The sequence below is a fragment of the Podarcis gaigeae genome, assembly GCF_964106915.1.
Source record: "Podarcis gaigeae genome assembly, chromosome: 14".
Taxonomy (NCBI): domain Eukaryota; kingdom Metazoa; phylum Chordata; class Lepidosauria; order Squamata; family Lacertidae; genus Podarcis; species Podarcis gaigeae.
Window position 1 is genome coordinate 35,294,115 of NC_139690.1, and position 19,306 is coordinate 35,313,420.

A 19,306-nucleotide genomic window follows, 5' to 3' on the forward strand; every position below is an offset into this window, starting at 1 on the left:
AATTTACCTCTGTGAGGGCTAAACTACGGTTCCCAGGATTCTGTAATAATAATAATAATAATAAGTAGAAATAAGTAATGCTCTTCAAATGTATGATGTGGACACAGGCACCCGCCAACTTTCTGATTCAGCCCTGTGCTGTTAGATCTTGAATTTGCACAGGTAAGGTGGTCAGCTTCAAGTATATTTTTATATACATTACCATACAATGACGTGGGTGTAAAAAAGTAAATCAGATATTCTGTATTTTTAAATTTTTTAATATATATTTTTATAAACAGATCACGTGATAAAATAGCACAAGAAACACTTACCAAATATAAGGTTATATCTTCAGAATATACAGGAGAAGGAGGCTTCTATGTACAGTAAGAAAATGGTTTTCAGAATTTTATTTTTCTTTCCCCTTTTTATAGTAATTTGAAACATCTCAGCTTCAATAGCTTTAAATAATACTTTGGACTAGTGGACACTTTAAAACAGGGGTGCTCAGGGGAATGGCAAGCACAACCCACTGAAGGTGTTCCTTTGCACAAGCCCGGCTAAAATGAATGAGCAATTCTCATTGGTGTCAATGCGGCTTGCCCAGCAGAAATTCCTAACGAGTTATGCCCTAAATTTGGACCGATACATTGTCAGAACTCTTGCATGAAGTGGAGTCACCTTTCTCAGGGAGCAATCCTATATCCACTTATTTGGGAGTAAGCTCCACTGAACCTAGTGGGACTTACTGTATAGGAATGCACTGTCACCCTGCTCAATAACACAAGTAAATCAGGATATTGCAGTTGTATAGAACAAGTGACTGATCTTAAGCACATTTCTATCCTTCATATCTTTCCCTTACAATTCCTCCCCCCCCCCCCGTGTCTCTGCCTGATACCTTTCCTCATCTCTGCTTTCATTGAAAGGCCCAACAGTGCACATGGAATGTTCCCCATCTCCTAATCATATTTAAGAGAACATTTCCCTATGTTTAAGAGAATAGCTTGCTTTCCTGTTAATTATGTTTCTCTAAATGTGAATATTACCAGAAATGTAAAGGGATATAGAAATGATTCAAATAAATAAAAAAAATTATTGCATATGGATTATCACTCTCTTGCTCTTCCTAGCATACATATATGTATTAAAAATTATATTCCGTTCTCATCTAATCATGGTGGAGCAATATATTATTCACTTTAGCTCTAAGGCTTTTTTTTCAGCCAGAATTTGCCGAAACTGAGTTCTGGCATCTCTAAGGTGGGCTCCATTGCCATTATAAGAGAACAAGGGAGTCATTCATAGTGAGTTTCAACACCTCTTTTTTAGCAAAATAGCACTGGTTTGCTCATACCAGAGTTTGCAAACTGAAAGGCTTAAAGCTACTACCTAGGCTGATATTTAAGCCAATGGAATTCCCAAGAATGTGTTTTCCACTGAACTCAAACAATGGTGGAAATACCACTAATGATTGGTTATTATATTATTTTATAATAATAGATGAAAATTAAAAGGAACATCAATAAGTTTCATGGTTGCAGTAGACAGGAACATTAGTAAAACCCAAAAACATTTAAATGTGCAGAAATGGCCATTTAAAATAATCTATAAATAAAACTTAAAACAATTTTGTAGTAACAATGATAAATAGATTGCTGTTAGCAATATTTTTTTTAATGATACCCCAAATCACAGCAATTTATCAAAGTTGGAATGCAGTTTTCTGAAACAATGAGAGTTGCCCAGTTTGTGCTCAGTCTGAAATGTTAATAGTTTTCTCTCTGTCTCTCTCTCTCCCTCCCCCACTTCAAGCTGCTTTGGATAATAAATGAATGAATCTTTGCATTCCTGTGAATTCTTGTCCAGATTAGAATGGTAAATGCCTAATGAAAGAAAACTGGAATGGACTAAAATAGGGAGTGAATTAGCACTCTGCATGAGTGTGTGTGTGTGTGTGTGTGTGTGTGTGTGTGTGTGTGAAAAGACACACTGCTGAAGGTTCTACTCTGAATCCCCATCTTGGGTAGCACTGCAATAGCCTGATTTACAAGCCAAGCAGCTGTTTGTCCTCTTAATTAAAGTTATAAGAATAGTCGTAACAATATAAGTATTCAAACTATGCATTGGCCACTGCCGTGTGAAATGGTACTTTGCATTGCAAGGCTGGCCCAATGCGTTTTCCTGCCTGAGGCGAAGGATAAGGTGATGTTGAATTTATTACCCACCTTTCACCAGCAGGTCCAGGGGTAGGTTATGACAATTTAAAATTCAAAACAATGAAAACAGATTACAATCAAGGGAATAAGGTGAGCCCTGTAAACGCATCTTGGGTGCCAAAGGCCAGGGTAAAGAGGTATATCTTTAGCATTCATCGAAAGTGAAGAAGCCAGATGCATCTCTCTGGGGAGGGAATTTGACAACTTAGGGAATGATGACATGCTGCTACCCCTGCCATTCTAACATATAGAATCAGACCAGACTGGCAATTGAATGTCACTTCCACCATGGCACTGGGGGCAGTTTTCTCTACTGCACTGAAGACAGCAGGGCAGCTTAGAGGTTACAAGACCAGAAAGAAAATTAAAGTTTGCTGATGCTAGGATGGAGGCTCAGGTGTGTGTCACCTGAAGTGTCCACCTCACTGCCCAATGATGGGGCTGGCCTGGGAATTCTCATGCCCATGCACATGCAATTTACCAGAATGTGTGTTAAGTACAAGATTCATCCATCACCCTCTCAAGACGCTTCATATCTGGAAACTGGCAGGGAGAGATGAACCCTGTGTAGAACGACAACTTTAACACTTGCAAAATTTTAAGAAGGCACTTCACAAAAGGCCAAAACGGGTGGACACATTAGCCATAGTGGATTACCAGGAATAGGAATCGGAGAACAGGGGCAGCTTGATAGAGGCATATACACTTTTGGGGGATTGTGGTGGGGTTTTTTTTGGGGGGGGGAGGGAATTGTAAGTTTTAAAAACTTTCCTTAGTGTTGCACTTTAAATTGTTGTAATCTGCCCTTGGACTTTAGGGTGAAGGACGGATAATACACCGTAGCAACAGCAGGAACAACAACAATGTTCCAGTGGGTCGTGTCTGATTTTCATCTGTGTGTGAAGAGGGCTGTGTGTGCACCATGTGGATTTTCTCCTTCCGATTCAAAATGTATTGGCGTTGCCCTGATTTTAAATACTATTTTTCTCCCATAAATTTCTTTTTCACTAGCTAGCAATAACACAATTTTATCTCTGGAAAGCTCTTCATGTCCCTCTCATGGCCCTTGGACTATTGCTCCAGGAGGCAGATTAAAGCAAAAAAATAAAATAAAATGCCTTGTGTGCATTCCCTTCATTGCCAGAGCTTCTTCAAGGTCACTCTCTCAATTATTACAGCAATTAAGGCCTCTTTAACAAATGTGGCATTAAAACAATGTCAATGCGTTTAGACTAATAAAGTCTTTAATGGGTTTGATATAATATTAACTAGGGGGAATGTGTCTGGCCTGTAAATGACAAAATGGCCAGACTCAATTATTCCATTGTCCCATTTTGACCTTCGGATCTATTTACATCTAATGAGCAGAAAATCACGGACCAGTCCCTTGGCTTATTGCTCTCCCACTCGAGGATCATGGGCAAGGTGGCATTCGTTTGTGCATCGCAAAATGGGGAAATACTTCACACACACACTTCCAGAAGATGAAACACATCCGCACAAAATGTGTGCATGCTAATTTAGGCATATAGATGTACAGATTTGGAACTAATTGAATTCAATTTAAATAAAAATACTGTACAATCCATCTCATTGAGAAGACTGTGAGCAGGTGCCCTGTGTGGTTACTCAGTTTGCTCTCGTGTGAATTACTGACGGGTGACCTCAACACCCCTCCTGCCTTCCCTTCTTAAGAGTTTTTAAATATTGAAACAGGACCAGCTGACCTTTCAAACACAGGACATTTTCATATCAAGGGATAGCCTCTCTAACAGGACACAATGAATGGTATTCAATTAAGTTTTACTAGGAGTAGACCTACTGAAATTAATGGATCTTAGTTGTGTTAATTTCTGAGCTGCACTAACATTGGATACAACCCAAATTTACCCTAGACATGATCTAAATGGGGAAGCTTTGCAAGTTTAAGGCTGCAGTCCTGTGCACACTGACTCGGGAGCAAGACCCGCTGAATGAAGTGGGAATGCACTTCTGAGCAAACATGAAAACGAGGCCTTAAAGAAGCAGAAAGGAAGAGAGAACAGGGGAAAAGGTTGAGCAGTCTCAGGTCACATCAACCCCATACATTTAAAGCACTCTTACGCCACTTTTAACTATCGTGGCCTCCCCCAAAGAACCTTGGGAAGTGTAGTTTGTTAAGGTTGCTGAGAGTTGTTAGGAAACACCACACAGAGCTAGAGTTCCCAGGATTCTTAAAGGGCGTAAGACTGTTAAAGGGTGTAAGAATGCCCCCCATGAAACATAGAAAGAAAGCTGCCTTATTTGCAGACTATTTATCTCTCCAGTCCATGGTTGCCTGCTGTAAATGATTCTTCAAGGTCTCAGGTGAAGACCAGGAGTTAAGATCCCTCCTCCAATCTCAGCTGTAGGAAGCATTGTTGCTGGGAACCCTTGCCCTCCAAATTTTGGACTCAAACTCCCACCTGCATACCCAATAGTCAGGGATAATGGAAGCTGAGGTCCAAAAACACCTGGAGGGTCCGAGGTTTCTCATACCTCTCCTATAACTTTTTTTTGGGGGGGGTTGAAAAGTATTTAAAGGAATGATTCTAACAATAAGACAGTACTCTAGTGAAACCGAACAAGCAGTGACAAGATCAGAGTTCTAAGAAAGCGTACAGGAAGAGTGTGACGGTGTTCTTGAAAGACGGACTCACCCACACCATATATTTGAAACACATTTAGCACACACAATTTCCCTCCAAAGAAACCTGGGAACTATAGTTAAGGGTGCCTGGAATTGTAGGTCTGTGAAGGGCCAACTGCAGTTTGCAGGGTTCTTTGGCATAAGCTATGTGCTTTAAACATGCTAACAAATTTATGGTGTTTCCAGTAACTCACATATGTTATATCTCGGTACTGCTGTCCTCAAAACAGAAATGGGGAAGCCAAGCATGAGATGGATCATCCTGCTAAAGCTACCCATCAGGTTCATGGCAAAGGCCAGATCTGAACCAGAGACTTCCTGGCTCATAGCTCTTAGCCAGTCCACCGCAGCAGTCCTCACAGTTAAGATTATAAAAAGAGCCCTATGGGATCAGACCAAAAGGTCCCTCTACTCCACCATCTGTTCTCACAATGACCAGATGCCAATGGGAAGCCTGGAAATGTGATCAATTATTTTCATCCGTGAGTTGCAGGAGAACATTATAGTTGTCCCAGAAAACGTGCCAACTTACTGTCATCTCAGAGCATAACATGGCAGAAAAAACTATGGCATCCACTTTCATTTAGTGGCATAGCCTGCTTTGCCTGGGACTCGGCCACTGACTCCTCCACCGGGATGTTTCATGACAGTGCCTCCCTTGTCACCAATAATAATATGGTTGACTCCAGCAAGAGAAAGTGATTTCCTGGAAAAACTCTGGTTCAACAATAAATCCTGATAGCACCCCTCTCCTTTAGAAGGAAAAAAAATAAATACACGCAGAAACATCCTTTCTGAAGGCACTCTCTGCTCCATGGCTTCTTGTTCTGCACCCCCAACCTCAAACCTTCCTTGCCTCTCCCTCCCCATGAGAGTCTCAAGTGGGGCCATGGAAAACTCTGAACATTGTGGTGCAATTGACCCATGTGTTGTATCAGGTGAGAGCCAGGGCTGCTTGGCACATATAAACTCATAGAATTGTAGAGTTGGAAGGGACTGTGAGGGTCTTCTAGTCCAGCTGTCTCCAATACAGGAATATTTTGCCCAACATACAGTTCAAACATGTTTGTTTGTTTGTAGCTGTATATCTAAGATCAGGGATGTGGAACCTATGGCCTTCCAGATGTTCTTGGACTCCAGCTCCCTTTCTACCCAGGTAGCATGGCCGAAAGCCAGGGATGATGGAAACTGTAGACTAGAAACATCAGATAGGGCACAGTTTCCCATTTCTGCCTAAGATGCTCTGGATGTGCCCTTGAAAATGACTAGGAATGGGCAAATCTGTCAATTTCAGTTTCTCTCAGTTTCTCCTTTTTCCAGTCCTAATTTCAGTTCTCTACATTTCCACATCAGTTTCATTTTTAAAGTGCTTATGAAAACACATCAGCATTCTTTGTGTGGATTTATGCACATTTTAAAAATTGAATTGAATTCATCCCCCACCCCTATTCACGGTGGATAACTGAATGTGTGAATGAGCTTCCACTGAAAAACACCCAGGATACAGTAAAAGTCCTGCATGCAGTATTATATCTGTGGCAGTCCAATCACAAAGGGAGAAATTGAAAGCTGGTCCCACCCCAACAGCTCTGCGGAGGTCAGTTCCATTTGGCTCCTCCACTTCCAGAATTTTAAGAACTGTTGCCTGAGTTCTCCTCTTCCCTCCATGTCCCCATTCCCTTTTTCTTGGTATCTTTTAGATTGTACACCTGTGGGCAGGGACTGTCTTTTTTTGTTATTGATCACATGTAAGTTTCTCTGGGATACTTTTTGGATAAAGAGCAGAGCGGAAACGCTTTTAGATCAGCTGCCTGCTTGTTGCATTCTACAGGGGAGGCCCTGCTGGCAATTTGGCTGCCAAGTGAAGTTTTGGGAGCAGCGATGCACAGCAGGGTGCATTCTGTGGTGGCCCCTAAACTGTTGAATGCTATCCCTTCTGGGCTCATCACTGTATACCAGTGGTGTGCGGTGAAATTTTTCATAGGGGAACAATTAGGGCCAGAGGCACTAGCTTGTGAGGGGTGGGGTGGGGTTGATGTCATGCACTGTGATGTTGTGACGTCCTGATGTCACGCACATGAGCATCGCACCTCCCTCTCGGGCTTTGGGAAGGAGGTGCCAGGGCTCTGACAGGATTCTGGAGCCTTCCTGCCTCCTTCTAAAAGCCGGATGGGCTTTGGGAAGATGGCAGGATGGGTCCATCAGAGCCTCGTGCCTCCTTCCCTAAGCCAGGCAAAAGCTTCCCAGGCTTTGGGAAGGAGGCCCCAGGGGAACATTTAGGGGACTAGCCTAATCCCCTTAGTCCAACGGCCACACGCCACTGCTGTACACATTTTGACATCAGGTCAAGGCCTCGCCTCCATTTTATACTGGCCTTTGGGTGTGGAAAATATTCTATGCAGTATTGTTGTGTGTTTTTTTCAGGGGGTACTCAAGGGTACGCAATACTGGCACCTCTTTTTGTTGTTGTTGTTAAAAAGTGTGGCACTTACTGTAACAACTTCATGTTGAGTGCCAGCACCTTTTTGGTTAAAATGTATGACACCTACTGTAACAACTTCATGGTGAGTACCGGCACCTATTTTTTCTAGGAAAAAACCGCTGATTATATAGATTAATTGTATTGAGTTGTCTGTAACCACATATTGAAGGGCCACATACTGAAGGGCCTATGAAAAACAACAACAACCTGCTGTTAGAGCCATCAGCTGATGAATGCACATATGATTACTAGCTTGTTATAGCACAGTGGTGGGCTTTTTCCACAGGTAGCACCAGTTTTCTGGAATGCTCCTCTGCTGATATACGAGATGCCCCATCAGTATTGGCATTCCACTGGATCTTGAAGACACATCTGGCTAAACAAGCATTTCTCTGATCTCTCGCTTGAATCTCCTGCTTTAACTGCTTTGCTGTTTTAATGGGCTTGTTTTTGTTGTTGTTTGATTTTATTGGTGGCTGTTTATGTTAACGTTTTGATGATGTTGTTTTATAGTGTATCTTAATGATGTGTCTTTGTTTATTTTTATATTTTGTTTCACACTTGTAAATTACTTCGAAGCCACCTTGGCAATTAAGCTGCATTCAAATATATCAATCAATTAACTAAACACCTACCAGCTCTAAGATCTGCTGGCCTCGTGAATATTGTTATGACATAAGAACATTACATGAGTTTTTAAAGCTAATAGACGGAGAATCTAAAGTTTTCTCCTTTTCTTTTTTCTTCTCATCTTTATCTATTTTCTTTTAATTTTTATGTTAAAAATGCTTGATATTTGATATTTATTTCTTTATCCTTTTTTTCTTTGTTCTTTCAAGCTTTAATAAAAATTCAAGGGAGGGGAAACAATCTGCTGGTTTCAATGCGATTAAAACAATTTAACTGCCTGGTTACCAGTGTAAACAATTCATAGGGTGAAAGAAAACTCCATTATAGGAATGTTCACCCTATTTCTACATTAGAGACAATGGGTTTTTTGCATCAGTGACCAGAGTTTTCCAATGACCCAAGCTTTGAGAAGCCTGAAGCTGGTAAAAATCAGATTCATTTCCCTTCATGCATTTATCATTGATTCAACACTCCCACCAACCAAACTTCAGGAGAGTTCAAAGGGCGGGAGGCAGCTCAAATTATGTGACTAGCAACCTCAGCTATGGCCCACAACAGACAAGAACCCCGACCCCAGTCCCACACTTAGCCCACCCAAACCATCATGCACTTGGGGCAGGATGAGGAGGGCAGATTGAAAGAGCAGGAGGTTGTAAAACATAATCTTAAAAAATAGCTTAAAGCTTTACAAAGATGTTATGGCAACGAAATTTCTTGTAATTAAAGTTCTGTTGTTGCTGTTTAAAAAAAGAAAGTGGTTGTCAAACCAAGTTTGTTCGTGTGAGTCCCATACAAATGAAAGAAGCCTGTGTGTGTCCAAACACATCCTTTGGAACGATGCAGGACCACTTTATCGCCAAGCACAGGAGGTCCATAGTCCATCCAGGACAGGTGGTTGCCTTTTGCTGTAATCCTGCCCAGGTGAGGTTTGCGTGGAGAAGCTGGGCCTCTATGCGGTGGCAGAGATGAGCCAGTTGGTTGGCCCAAGTGGAGGGTTTATCGGATGATTGGTTGGGATGGATTTTTCCTGTTCACAGAAGATTCACAAACAAATTGAGTCTCCCCCCCCCAAGCCCATCCCTCTTCATGCAAAATGACCCGCAGCGCTTCAACCCTCCCCCCTCCCCAAGCTCTTTGAACCCAGACATCTAGTTGGGGTGTATCAAATGGTAAACATGGAATATCTTTCTTCTCTGTGGTCTCCTAAGCACCCCCAATGAGCAGGGAGCAAACCCCATGGCACCCCTATGGGGACTTGCTTCTGAGTAAACATGCCTTGGAAATTTATAAAACAGGTTGGATGGGGTTAGCATTAATCGCAGTGTAGAGCAGGACTTTTAAAGATGGTTTCATTGCTTTCTTTTAGCTGCCTTGAGTCTCTTTGGAGAAATAGGTTGGGCAGAAATGTCTGAAATAAATAAACTAGGCCTGAATGGCTAAACAAGGGATGGAGAACCTGTGGCTCTCCTGATGTTGCATTGGCCATGCTAGCTGGGGCTGATGAGAGTTGCAGTCCAACAACATCTGAAGGGCCACAGTTTACTAGCTCTCAATTAATCTCATATTTATTTTACCTTATGTCTTTATCGAAACAAGCAGGGTGTTATGAAATGCTGCAGGAGAGGGTTTTCCTTATTTATTTGTTTTTTGAAAAATGCAAATGATTCTTTTTTTTTAAATGAATGAATGACTGGATATAACCTTCCTCTAAATCAGCCTTCAGCAACCTGGTGCCATCCAGAAGTTTTGAACTACAATTTCCATCAAACCCAGCTGGTTGTAGTCCAGAACCTCTGAGATAATTTCTGGGGAATCCACAAAGAAAGGAAGCACTCTAGTTCTGCTAAGGAGATCTGCAGACATAGTTAGATCCCTGGCCAAGGATGATAAAAACACACACAAATTGCCATTGAATTTATAACAATCGAGCCAGAGTTCCAGGAACACATGGGAACTCTTTCTCAACTGTGAGAAGGAAAGATTAGGTAGACTCCATCAACCTTTACTTTGGTTGGTTTACAAGACACTCCCAATGGCTGTGCTGGATGGAACTGATGGGTCCAAAACATCTGGAAGGCGCTAAGTTGGGAAAATCTCTGTTATACCTTTTGAGGAGATTCAGGGTCTTCTCGATAGGGTTTAATTTATAATAATCAAGCCATTGAGATATTGCAAATGGGTCATTGGCAATGGGTTTGGTTTTTACTTAATGGGTTTTCACCGGAAAGGTACAGCTGAATTAAATATGGGCTGGCAAGTTGATGTCAGTAACACTGTCTGGACTCCTGCATGCATGAAGAGCTCCAGATCCCACAAGAAACACCCATCTGGAAACACCTTTAGCCGGGGAGAAAGGTTTAATGTTCTGAGAAGGCACCAGCTGGAGCTTGTTCATCCTCTGTTCTCCTCTGCCAATATACAGTGATGACTGGTGCCCACTGGGGACTAGTGAGGCAGAAATCAGGGGAGTCCAACAGGAGGCAGAGCTAAAGCCAACTCATTCTAGTTTTGTCCCCATCCTCCTACTCCCTGCTGCATTCTGCAAGGGCAACACTGAGACTAAGGAGGAGGAAGCCAATAGACAGTGCTGGCACCTCCTGGGTTGCATGTGAGTAAGAAGGTAGGTGGGTGGAGACTGGCTGGGGGCAGACTGGGGTGGGTGCCCCACTCACCGTGATGGACAAGCCTCCACTGCCAATATATAAGGAGGAGGTGCAGCTGGGTTGGGAGAGGCCAGGGCTCAACGTAGGACTAAGAGCTGCTGCCTTTGAGGGCTAAAGGGAGGAGGAGGCTGTAGCAAACCAGACCTATCAGTTAACCTTGAAGAGGGAACTGCTTGCAGGGTATGTGGGAAAGCTACTGATAAGAGAAGCGAAGTTAACGCCATAAATATGAGACAGAATTGTGAGGGGTTCTGCGACTAGAAAAGGGCAGGCAAATGCAGTGCTTGCTATGTGTGATGCAAAGAGTCTCAGGCTTTCTCCTGGAGGACCCCACTGGGACCACTTCATGCAGTAGTAGAGCTCTGAGGATAACACTGAACCTAAACAGAGCTCTAAAAACTGAGAGGAAGGCAGTGAGTAATCTCATAGCTGCCAAAAAGAAAGAAAGAAAGTTGCTCTGTGTATTTTTGAAAACCTTTGATCCGTACATCTTTTAAAAGATGAATGAAATAATAGATAGTCGTACAGTGGGGAGAGAGGGATGAGCAGGGAGTGGGAGATGGGGTGGGAGACTGTCCTCCTTTAGTGAGCAGTATCAATATAAAATGCATTACTAGTGCTGGAGCTGAATCCTCGGCTCAAATTAAGCCCTAGCGCAGTGATAATGCTGGGAAGACTCAACAGAGGTAGGGCTGGACAGTGCCTGTGGTCTCTTTCTGCTGGTATTGGGGATGATGGCTTAGCTGCAGGAAGAACGATGGGGACATTAGAATCAGAGGCCACTTCTTCGGCATCACACATTCCTGTTTCTCCAAGCCACAAACCAGAGGAATATTGTTGTTTGGCGGTGGCTGGTGCCCATTGGGACTGGTGGGGCAGAAGGCAGGGAGGTCAACAGTAGGTGGCGCCAGAGCTAATAGCAGGCAGAGCCAACTAGTTCTACTTTTGCCCCCATCTTCCTGCCTGCTGGGTTCTACAAGGGCAACACAGGAGGGGGAAGTTGACAGGCAGTGCCACCTGCTGGACTGGTTGTAAGAAAGAAGGCAGGCATGTGAAGGCTGGCTGAGGGCAGACTGAGGTTGCCCTAATGGACCTGCCACCACAAAACCGTAATGAGAAGGCCACCAAAACACCATGAATAGGAAATGGCACAGTGTGTAGTAAAATATCTGGGGCTGGCCCAGAGCAATAGGTCAGCTATCATCAACCTGGCACACTCCAGGTGTTTCAAACTACAACTCCCATCAGCCCCAGCCAGCGCCAGGCGGGGAGGGCGGCAATAGGCAGTGCAGGTCGTTGCTTTGGGTGTTGGACTTCCAAGCGAGCCAGGTTAATTCGGGCAAAAGCCACTAGGGGGAGCTTAGACCTCCTTTCCCTAACCTTTGGGACAATGTTGCCTGGGTTGCCTGTACCATTTGCAACATCCCCCTTCTCTGCCTCTGAAGAACAGGACGCAACAGGCGATCAGCATCCATTCCTGCCCCTTTGCTTGTCCCGCCTGGGTGGAAAAAGGAAACAGGGCTGCAAACACCTGGAAAACCCGCAAGGAGGGCACGCACATGCCCCATGCAACAAGATGCAAGAAGAGAGGCAGAAAAAGTCTTCTGAGCCCTCCCTGAAAAATCCCTCCTCTCATTTCTGCAGAAACACGGCACAAATCATGGCTTACATCCCTCAGTGCAATCCTAAGCATGCTTAGTCTGAAGTAAGGCCCACCATGTCCAACAGGTCTTACTCCCAGGTAAGGGTGCACAGGACTGCCACCGTGGCGACTTGGGTTAGCCTGCGGACACACACTTGCACCATCCAGTGAAATTGGAAGTAGCTTCTCTTTCTACCATTCCCCAAAAGGAGAAGGAGAGAAGCTTTCGCTGTTTGGAGGCGAGCTTCCTCCCTTTCCTTCCAAAGCAGTGAATCGGCCAGAAGGGTGTGTGTGTGTACAGGTGCTGGAGCGAGCGGCAATGGCAAGCGAGCATTGCTCATCAATAAAGCAGTGGCTCTAGCTGTCCTAACAGGAGATCCCACCACCAGGATACAACGCGTCCTAGCTGCTTCAGAGGTGCCCGTCCAGATCCTGTAGCTAGCTGTGCCTCTTTGGGGTGGATCTCCATGGTAGCTTGCAGCAGGGGTAGGTGGGTGGTTGGGAGTGGAGTGCCTGAGTTATTGAGGTTGCCCTCCAGCACCCAAGGGCCAACAGAGCCCCAAAAGGACTTTGAAAAGCTACCAAGCAATGTTTAAAAAGAAGTCAAGGATCATCAAGCAATGGCCAGCCCGATCCTTGACCCAGGAGAGGGCAGGGCAATAGACTCTGGAGTAGGGATGGGTAAACCAATCCATTTTGGTTTCTCAGTTTCCCAGTCTTAAACTGAGTTCTCCACATTTCCACACCGGTTGGCGTCTCTTCCATTAAAAAGCCTTCATGAAAACTCACCAGTATTTTCTTTAGTGTGAATTCTTCCTAATATACACTTTTTTTTTTTGCAAAGCAGTTTTCCTTGCTTTAATGAATTTTCCTACATTATTTTCACTAACAAATGCATTGTTATGCACTCTTCACCCCAGTATATGCATATTTAATTTGCACATTTACTTGGCTGTGGAACTGCATTGCAAAATTCAGAGAAGTGCGAAGGAGGGCCGTAGTTTTGGTTTGCGTATCATTACAGAAAGTGTAGATTAGGTAGATTCGTATTCGAACACAAACTGAATCGAATCTCTCCCTCACCCCTACTCCGCATTGCCCACTTCGGTTGGCAGGATTGCGTAAGGAAAAGAAGGAACTGGTGTGTAAGGGGGCGGTTTGCGGGAGGTTCAGGGAAGGAGATGCCTCCATCTCCACTGGGAGGAAGCAGAAGACACAGCTGAAAAATCCCTGTGCATCAGTAAATGGAACGTGGATGGAAATACAAAGCCACGCCAGCTTTACACTGGAACAGACAAGCCGAGCCCGGGGTCAAGGCTGCTGCCCATAGCCCTGCCCAAGACGAAGCAAAATCCAGAGTCTACCTTACCACAAGACGGAAGCAAGCGAGCATGCAAAAGCTGCGGGTTTGTTCCGAAGAGAGGAAGAAGAGAAGAAGGAGAAAAAACCCTTCATCATTAGCAAAATAATAATAATAATATTTTTTTAAAAAAAAACACCCAGAGGGAGGCAGATGGCTGTCTGCCAAGCATGGCATGACCTCAGGGTCAGCCAGGATTGTTCAGGTGACTTTCTTAAATCCATTTCCTGGGAAACATTTGCTCCTTGGTTTGCTCTCTTCATGTGAAGATGACTTACAGTCAACACACCAGCTTTTGCCTGTGGGAGCACCCATCCACCCCGGTCTCCCAAGAGTCACGGGGACAAGGCTTTCTTTCACAGCGTTGATCGGTTTGCTTATTCTATCATTTTCTTCCCTCCCTTGTCTCCTCCTATAAACACTTCATTGCAGCGTCCCATTCTTGGAATCCAGAGGTGGAACCCAACACGCATCCGCAATCGCTCCATTATTCATCCTTAACCGACTTTCCTCTATCTCTTTTCTTCAGCTTTCCACCTCTACCTCAAACGACGCCGACTGTTTCAACTGAAGGCTCGGCCATCCAGAATCCATACCTGGGAAGGCCATCAAGGGGGTCTCTCTCCCCTTATTCTTGCATCACAACCCACCCAAGACTGGGCAGGGGGGGGACACAGGCGAACCTCTACCCACCAGCACTTGGCCGGAAACCACTTTTGATCCAGCACTGAGCGGCAGCAGTTTTTGCCACCAACTTGCCAATCTGCCACAGCGGTTTCTTGTTTCTTTCCATATACCACTTTGTTTTTCATTTGTGTTTTTGTTTTTTTTGTTTTTTTGTTTTTTTTAAGCATCGTTATTTTTTTTCAAAAATTAAGATTTCAGGACAGATCACTACAAGGAAGACGGGAGGTGATGGAGGCATGGGGATTTTACAAACTTGAGGAGGGATTTCTTCCAAGTTGCCACTGCCACGGCTTCATGGGACGTGGACGCACATGCAAAGTGCGCTGGTCATTCATACGCACGATCTAACTCTTGGCTTATGATTTGCCACACGTTGCGTTGATCTCTCTCTCTCTCTCTCAGTGTACATGTGAGTGCATGTGTGGTTTATAAGTCACAGCATCTCTCCCGGAAAAGAAAAAATATATATAGATATATTAAATGAATAAATAAAACCATGACTCTGATTGGTTGGTCAGTGCTGGGTTGGGATTGGAGGACCTGGCTCCAGACGATGGTCAGATTCTTCCAGGGAGCGGCTTACTCGATCACCATGCAACGGGGCAAGTGTTGGGAAAAATATTTGAAAAGCTCTGGAGTGGCCCCTGGACAATTTGTCAACTCGAGTTCTTCTAAGTCTTGAAGCTGGACGAGGCCCGAGAGCCCAGTTGTGGTCAGGAGAGGACAGCCTGGAAAGACCAAAATCAGAAAGCACCCCATGAACAAGAAACAACTCATTTCGATGACCACAACTTACAGCAAGCAAGGCTAACAATGGTCACATTCACACGTCACATTTAAAGCACTCTGATACCACTTTTAATAGCCTCCTGCAAAGTGGGATTAACTGTGAAACCACTCTGGGAAGTGTAGTTCCAGGAAGGGAACAGGGGCCTCCTAACAACACTCAGCAGCTCCCAGAAATCTTTGGGGGAAGCCCTGCCTGTTCAAAGTAGTGTCATAGTGCTTTACATGTGTGGTGTTAATGTGGCCTCAGAAGTCATCCCCATTGAATTCAGCTGAAGCTAACCTAGGGACACGCAAATTCGTTAGTTTTGGTTTCTCTCGGTTTCTCATTTCTCTAGCCTCAAGCTCAGTTCTCCACATTTCCACACTAGTTCATGATTCTTTTAAAAAAGTTAGCATGAAACTGCATCAGTATTTTAGTGCAAATTTATCCTAATATACACATTTTATGCAATTTGGCCGTTTACACATTTTTGTATGCCATTTCCTTGAACACGATGCATTTTTATAATATTATTTTCACAAATATGTGTTTTAATAGACATTTTACCTCAGTTGTATGCATTTTTGTGCACATTATTGTCGTTCTCATGAGGCAATGCAGCCCTTAGGCCAGGCTTCCTCAACCTTGGCCCTCCATATGTTTTTGGCCTACAACTCCCATGATCCCTACCTAGCAGGACCAGTGGTCAGGGATGCTGGGAATTGTAGTCTCAAAACATCTGGAGGGCAGAGGTTGAGGAAGCCTGCCTTAGGCAGAAAAGGGTTTCCCGGCTCTGAAGTAAAATGACCAAAGAAATGAGTATTATCAATTCCCTTTTGCCACTTTCAGCTCTCTGGGGAGAGGGTGAGGTAGTGTGTAATCCCTAGCCAAAGTTTCCCTTATTTTCCTTTTGCCCTGCCCCCACCCCACACAAAAGAATGTGGTGACAGTGTTTGTATGAATGAGTTTCTCAGCAAAGTGGTGAGTTCAAATGGATTCATGACATGCATCAGAAAATTTCCCCTTAGTTTGACTCTCACCAGCAACAGACAAAAGGCGTAAACTTCTCATTCCCAGCAGATGCTTCAGGCCAAAATCTTGAACCTGAAACAGGAGAGAAGGAGGGAGGATTTGTGAGCCTGAATTGCTATTACATGAGAAGCAAGTGGGTTAAGTCTGTTAACTATGCTCGTTTTTAAGACCTGAAGTCTTGCTAATATGGGGGTATTCTATTGGCACGGGTGCCAACTGTGAAATGACCATAGCTGTCAACTTTTCCCTTTTCTTGTGAGGAATCCTATTCGAGTAAGGGAATTTCCCTTAAAAAAAGGGAAACGTTGACAGCTATGGAAATGACCTTTCTAGAGAAGTCTGGGGCAACCTTTGGCCCTTCAGATGTTGCTGAACTACAGCTCCTATCAGCCCTGGACACTGGCCATGCATGCTGGGGATTATGGGAGTTGTAGTTCGGTAACAACTGGAGAGCAAAAGGTTCCCTACACCTGGTCTAGGCAGACATAATGGTGGCCTTGAAAGGTCTGAATGGCTGTTAGGCGGAAGATGGAGCAGACCGGTTCTCTGTTACTGCAGACGACAACATTAGGAGAAACTTCCTGATGGCTAGAGCTGTTCAGCGGTGGAACACTCTGCTTCAGGAAGCAGGGGGCTCTTGTTGACTTGAGATCTAGCAGCAGAGGCCTACCCAAAGATACCGCAGTTGCATCCTGTATTGCAGATCTTACACTGAGAAAGAAATTGGACCAGATGACCAACTCTATGTCTGTCCGTATTTTCATCAACGAAATATTGGAGCGGTGGAGGCCGGTCCATTTGGGAAAATAGGGCACCGTCCCACCAGCCTCACTCTGCCCTCAGCCAGCCCCCACCTGTCTGCCTTCATACCTACAGCCCATCCAAGATGTGGCACTAGCTGTCAACTTCCTCCTCCTTAAGTCTCGGTAGTAGAACTCAGCAGGGAAAAGGATGGAGACAAAACTAGAATTAGTTGGCTGTGCCTGTCATTGGCTCTGGCTAGTCCCAATGGGCACCAGCCATCACCGTTGTCAGTCCTTCAAATAGAGGACTCACCTCCCCAAAGGTGAGGCTCCAGGACAACCTGAAGCTCCAGAATATTGTCATTTGCCCACTGACCTGGTAGCTGCCACCACTTGCCAGCTGTTGGGGGAGAGAGCAGGAAGCAGGGATTGCTTAAAGGGAGACCCCCGGAATCTTTCCCACCTCCCCAACCTCTTTATAGCCTCTGCCAACAGATTGAAGGAACCAGGCTGTTCTTTCCCCATTACCAGAGGATTCTTGGGGACTGCCCGAGAGATTTTGCCCCTTGAAGACAAGGTGGCATCCCACCCTGCTTTCCACACACAGAAGCTGGCTAGAGCTGCTATTGAATTGTACTTCAAGTCTAACAAAGAAAGTCATGTCAGGGGGAGAGCTGCCCCTGCTGCCCCTCAACATTTGCCGCCAGAGGCACTTGCATCAGTCTATTAGTAGGGCCCGCCCTATCTATTACCTACCTGGCAGCACCAACGGAGGTATAAGTTCCTAAGAGATGACATGGTGGACAAGTAACTGAGCCCGGTATCTGTGATCCGCACACACCTGCAGAAGAGTTGGGGAAATCGCAACTGTTAGGAGGAAAGCATGAGCAATAGGAGCAAGGGTAAAGGGGGAACTTCTCAACTGCCCAGTCCCTTTTTATTATTGATATAAAGTAGCAGTTTAATTGATGTTTTTAAATGCCTTTTTATGCTGAGATGAGTAATATATGGATTCCATATTTTGAGAGCTGGAATATTAGAAAATGTACCATAATACAAATAAAATAAAATAAATAAATAATTCTATATAATCTATATCTTTTTTTGAAGAGTTGTTTCTCTGTTTGCTCCATGTCTGGACAGCTCTTAATATATCTGTGATGGTTCTAGGGGTTGCTCGTGCGTAAACCGGCGCCACACCTGGCTGGGTTGCCTGAGTGAACCTTTTCTGTCCGGACAGCCACTCGCCCGTGGCTGTCTCAATCGCTGGCAGAATCCGTCAGTGGGCGTTTCTTGAACTTCTTCCAGCAAAGAAGCTCTTTGACGCCTAGTCTCCGCCTACTCTCCCTGCGCGGAAGCCTTCTGCGCAAGGAGGGTGTGGGCAGTGGTGGACCCGTGCTCTCCCCGCCGGTCCCCAGCGAGGAGTCATGGGACCGCCTCGCCGATTCCCCCATCTCCCCCCCTTCTCCACTGGTGCTACACTGATTTCCTTCCCCAGAAGATGGGCTGCTTCTCCTCATCCCGGGACGCTCTCCGGAATCCCTCTGGAGCCCTCTCTCTCCCTCTGGCTCCGATGGCAGTTCCCTGACATCCACCTCCTCCCCAGGACCCCCTCCACCCCCGGCACGATTTTCCAATACAACCTCCTCTATTTCCTCGACCGACGATGCGGGAAATCCCCTGAAGGAGCTGTCATCATCCTCTGAGGATTCAAAACCAGCCTCCCACCCACTCAGATCTCTCCCCACAGGCTGAACCTCCCAGTCTGATTCTTCTCCCTCTGACACCTCCCCTCCCTCCTCTTCAGAGGCAGGAAAACCCACAAAGTCCCCTTCGTCTGTGGGTCCAAATTCTTCCTCCCAGAATCTAGGTAGTGGTTTTGGCTTATCCAGGAACAAACTGTGGAATTCTTCCACCAGATACCCGTCATTGATTGATTCAGAGGGGACCCACGTGTTTTCCAACCTGGGTTCTCCCTCCCAAGCTACCAAGTACTCCACCTGGCGACCTCGCCACCTTGAATCGAGTATTTCTGTGGCTTGGTTGCGGTGTTCCCTCTCCTCTACCCGCGGGTGGGTGGTGACTCCTCCCTCCCACCCCGGAAATTCCCGCCCCTCCCTGTATGGTGAAAGTAGGGACCTATGGAACACCGGATGTATCTTCATGCTGTCAGGCAGCTTGAGTTTGAATGCCACTGGGTTCACCTGCTGTATTACCTCAAAAGGCCCCAGCCGCCTCGGCTGCAACTTCTTGCACCCTCCCTTTAGGGGTAACCCTTGGGTTGACAACCACACCCGGTCTCCCACCCGTATGGCCTCCCCCTCCTGATGGTGCCTGTCCGCCTGCCTCTTGTAAACTTCCTTGGCCCGCTCCAAGTTCATCTTGAGTTGCTGGTGCAAGGCCTCCATTTCCTCCACAAATTGCTCAGC

The 19,306-nt window shown here is 45.2% G+C and overlaps 1 protein-coding gene and 1 long non-coding RNA gene across 4 annotated transcripts in view; one reads left to right on the top strand and one right to left on the bottom strand.

The window, feature by feature from the left end:
• Positions 1-276: 276 nt before the first annotated feature.
• LOC310831031 lies at positions 277-7,509 on the top strand. Its single transcript, XR_014557729.1, has 3 exons — positions 277-1,937; positions 1,970-7,380; positions 7,439-7,509. It is a non-coding gene; the product is annotated as an uncharacterized lncRNA (long non-coding RNA).
• The window catches only part of FBXL16 (F-box and leucine rich repeat protein 16), an 80,872-nt gene continuing 64,505 nt past the window's right edge, over positions 2,940-19,306 (bottom strand). For all 3 annotated transcript variants that reach the window (XM_083710940.1, XM_083710938.1, XM_083710939.1), the window contains exons 5-8: positions 17,634-17,718; positions 16,143-16,206; positions 7,448-15,061; positions 2,940-7,390 (exon numbers count right to left, since the gene is read on the bottom strand). In XM_083710940.1, the coding sequence (XP_083567066.1) occupies positions 14,913-15,061; positions 16,143-16,206; positions 17,634-17,718 (298 nt within the window). In that variant the 3' untranslated portion in view covers positions 2,940-7,390; positions 7,448-14,912. The remainder of the gene's footprint in view (positions 7,391-7,447; positions 15,062-16,142; positions 16,207-17,633; positions 17,719-19,306) is intronic.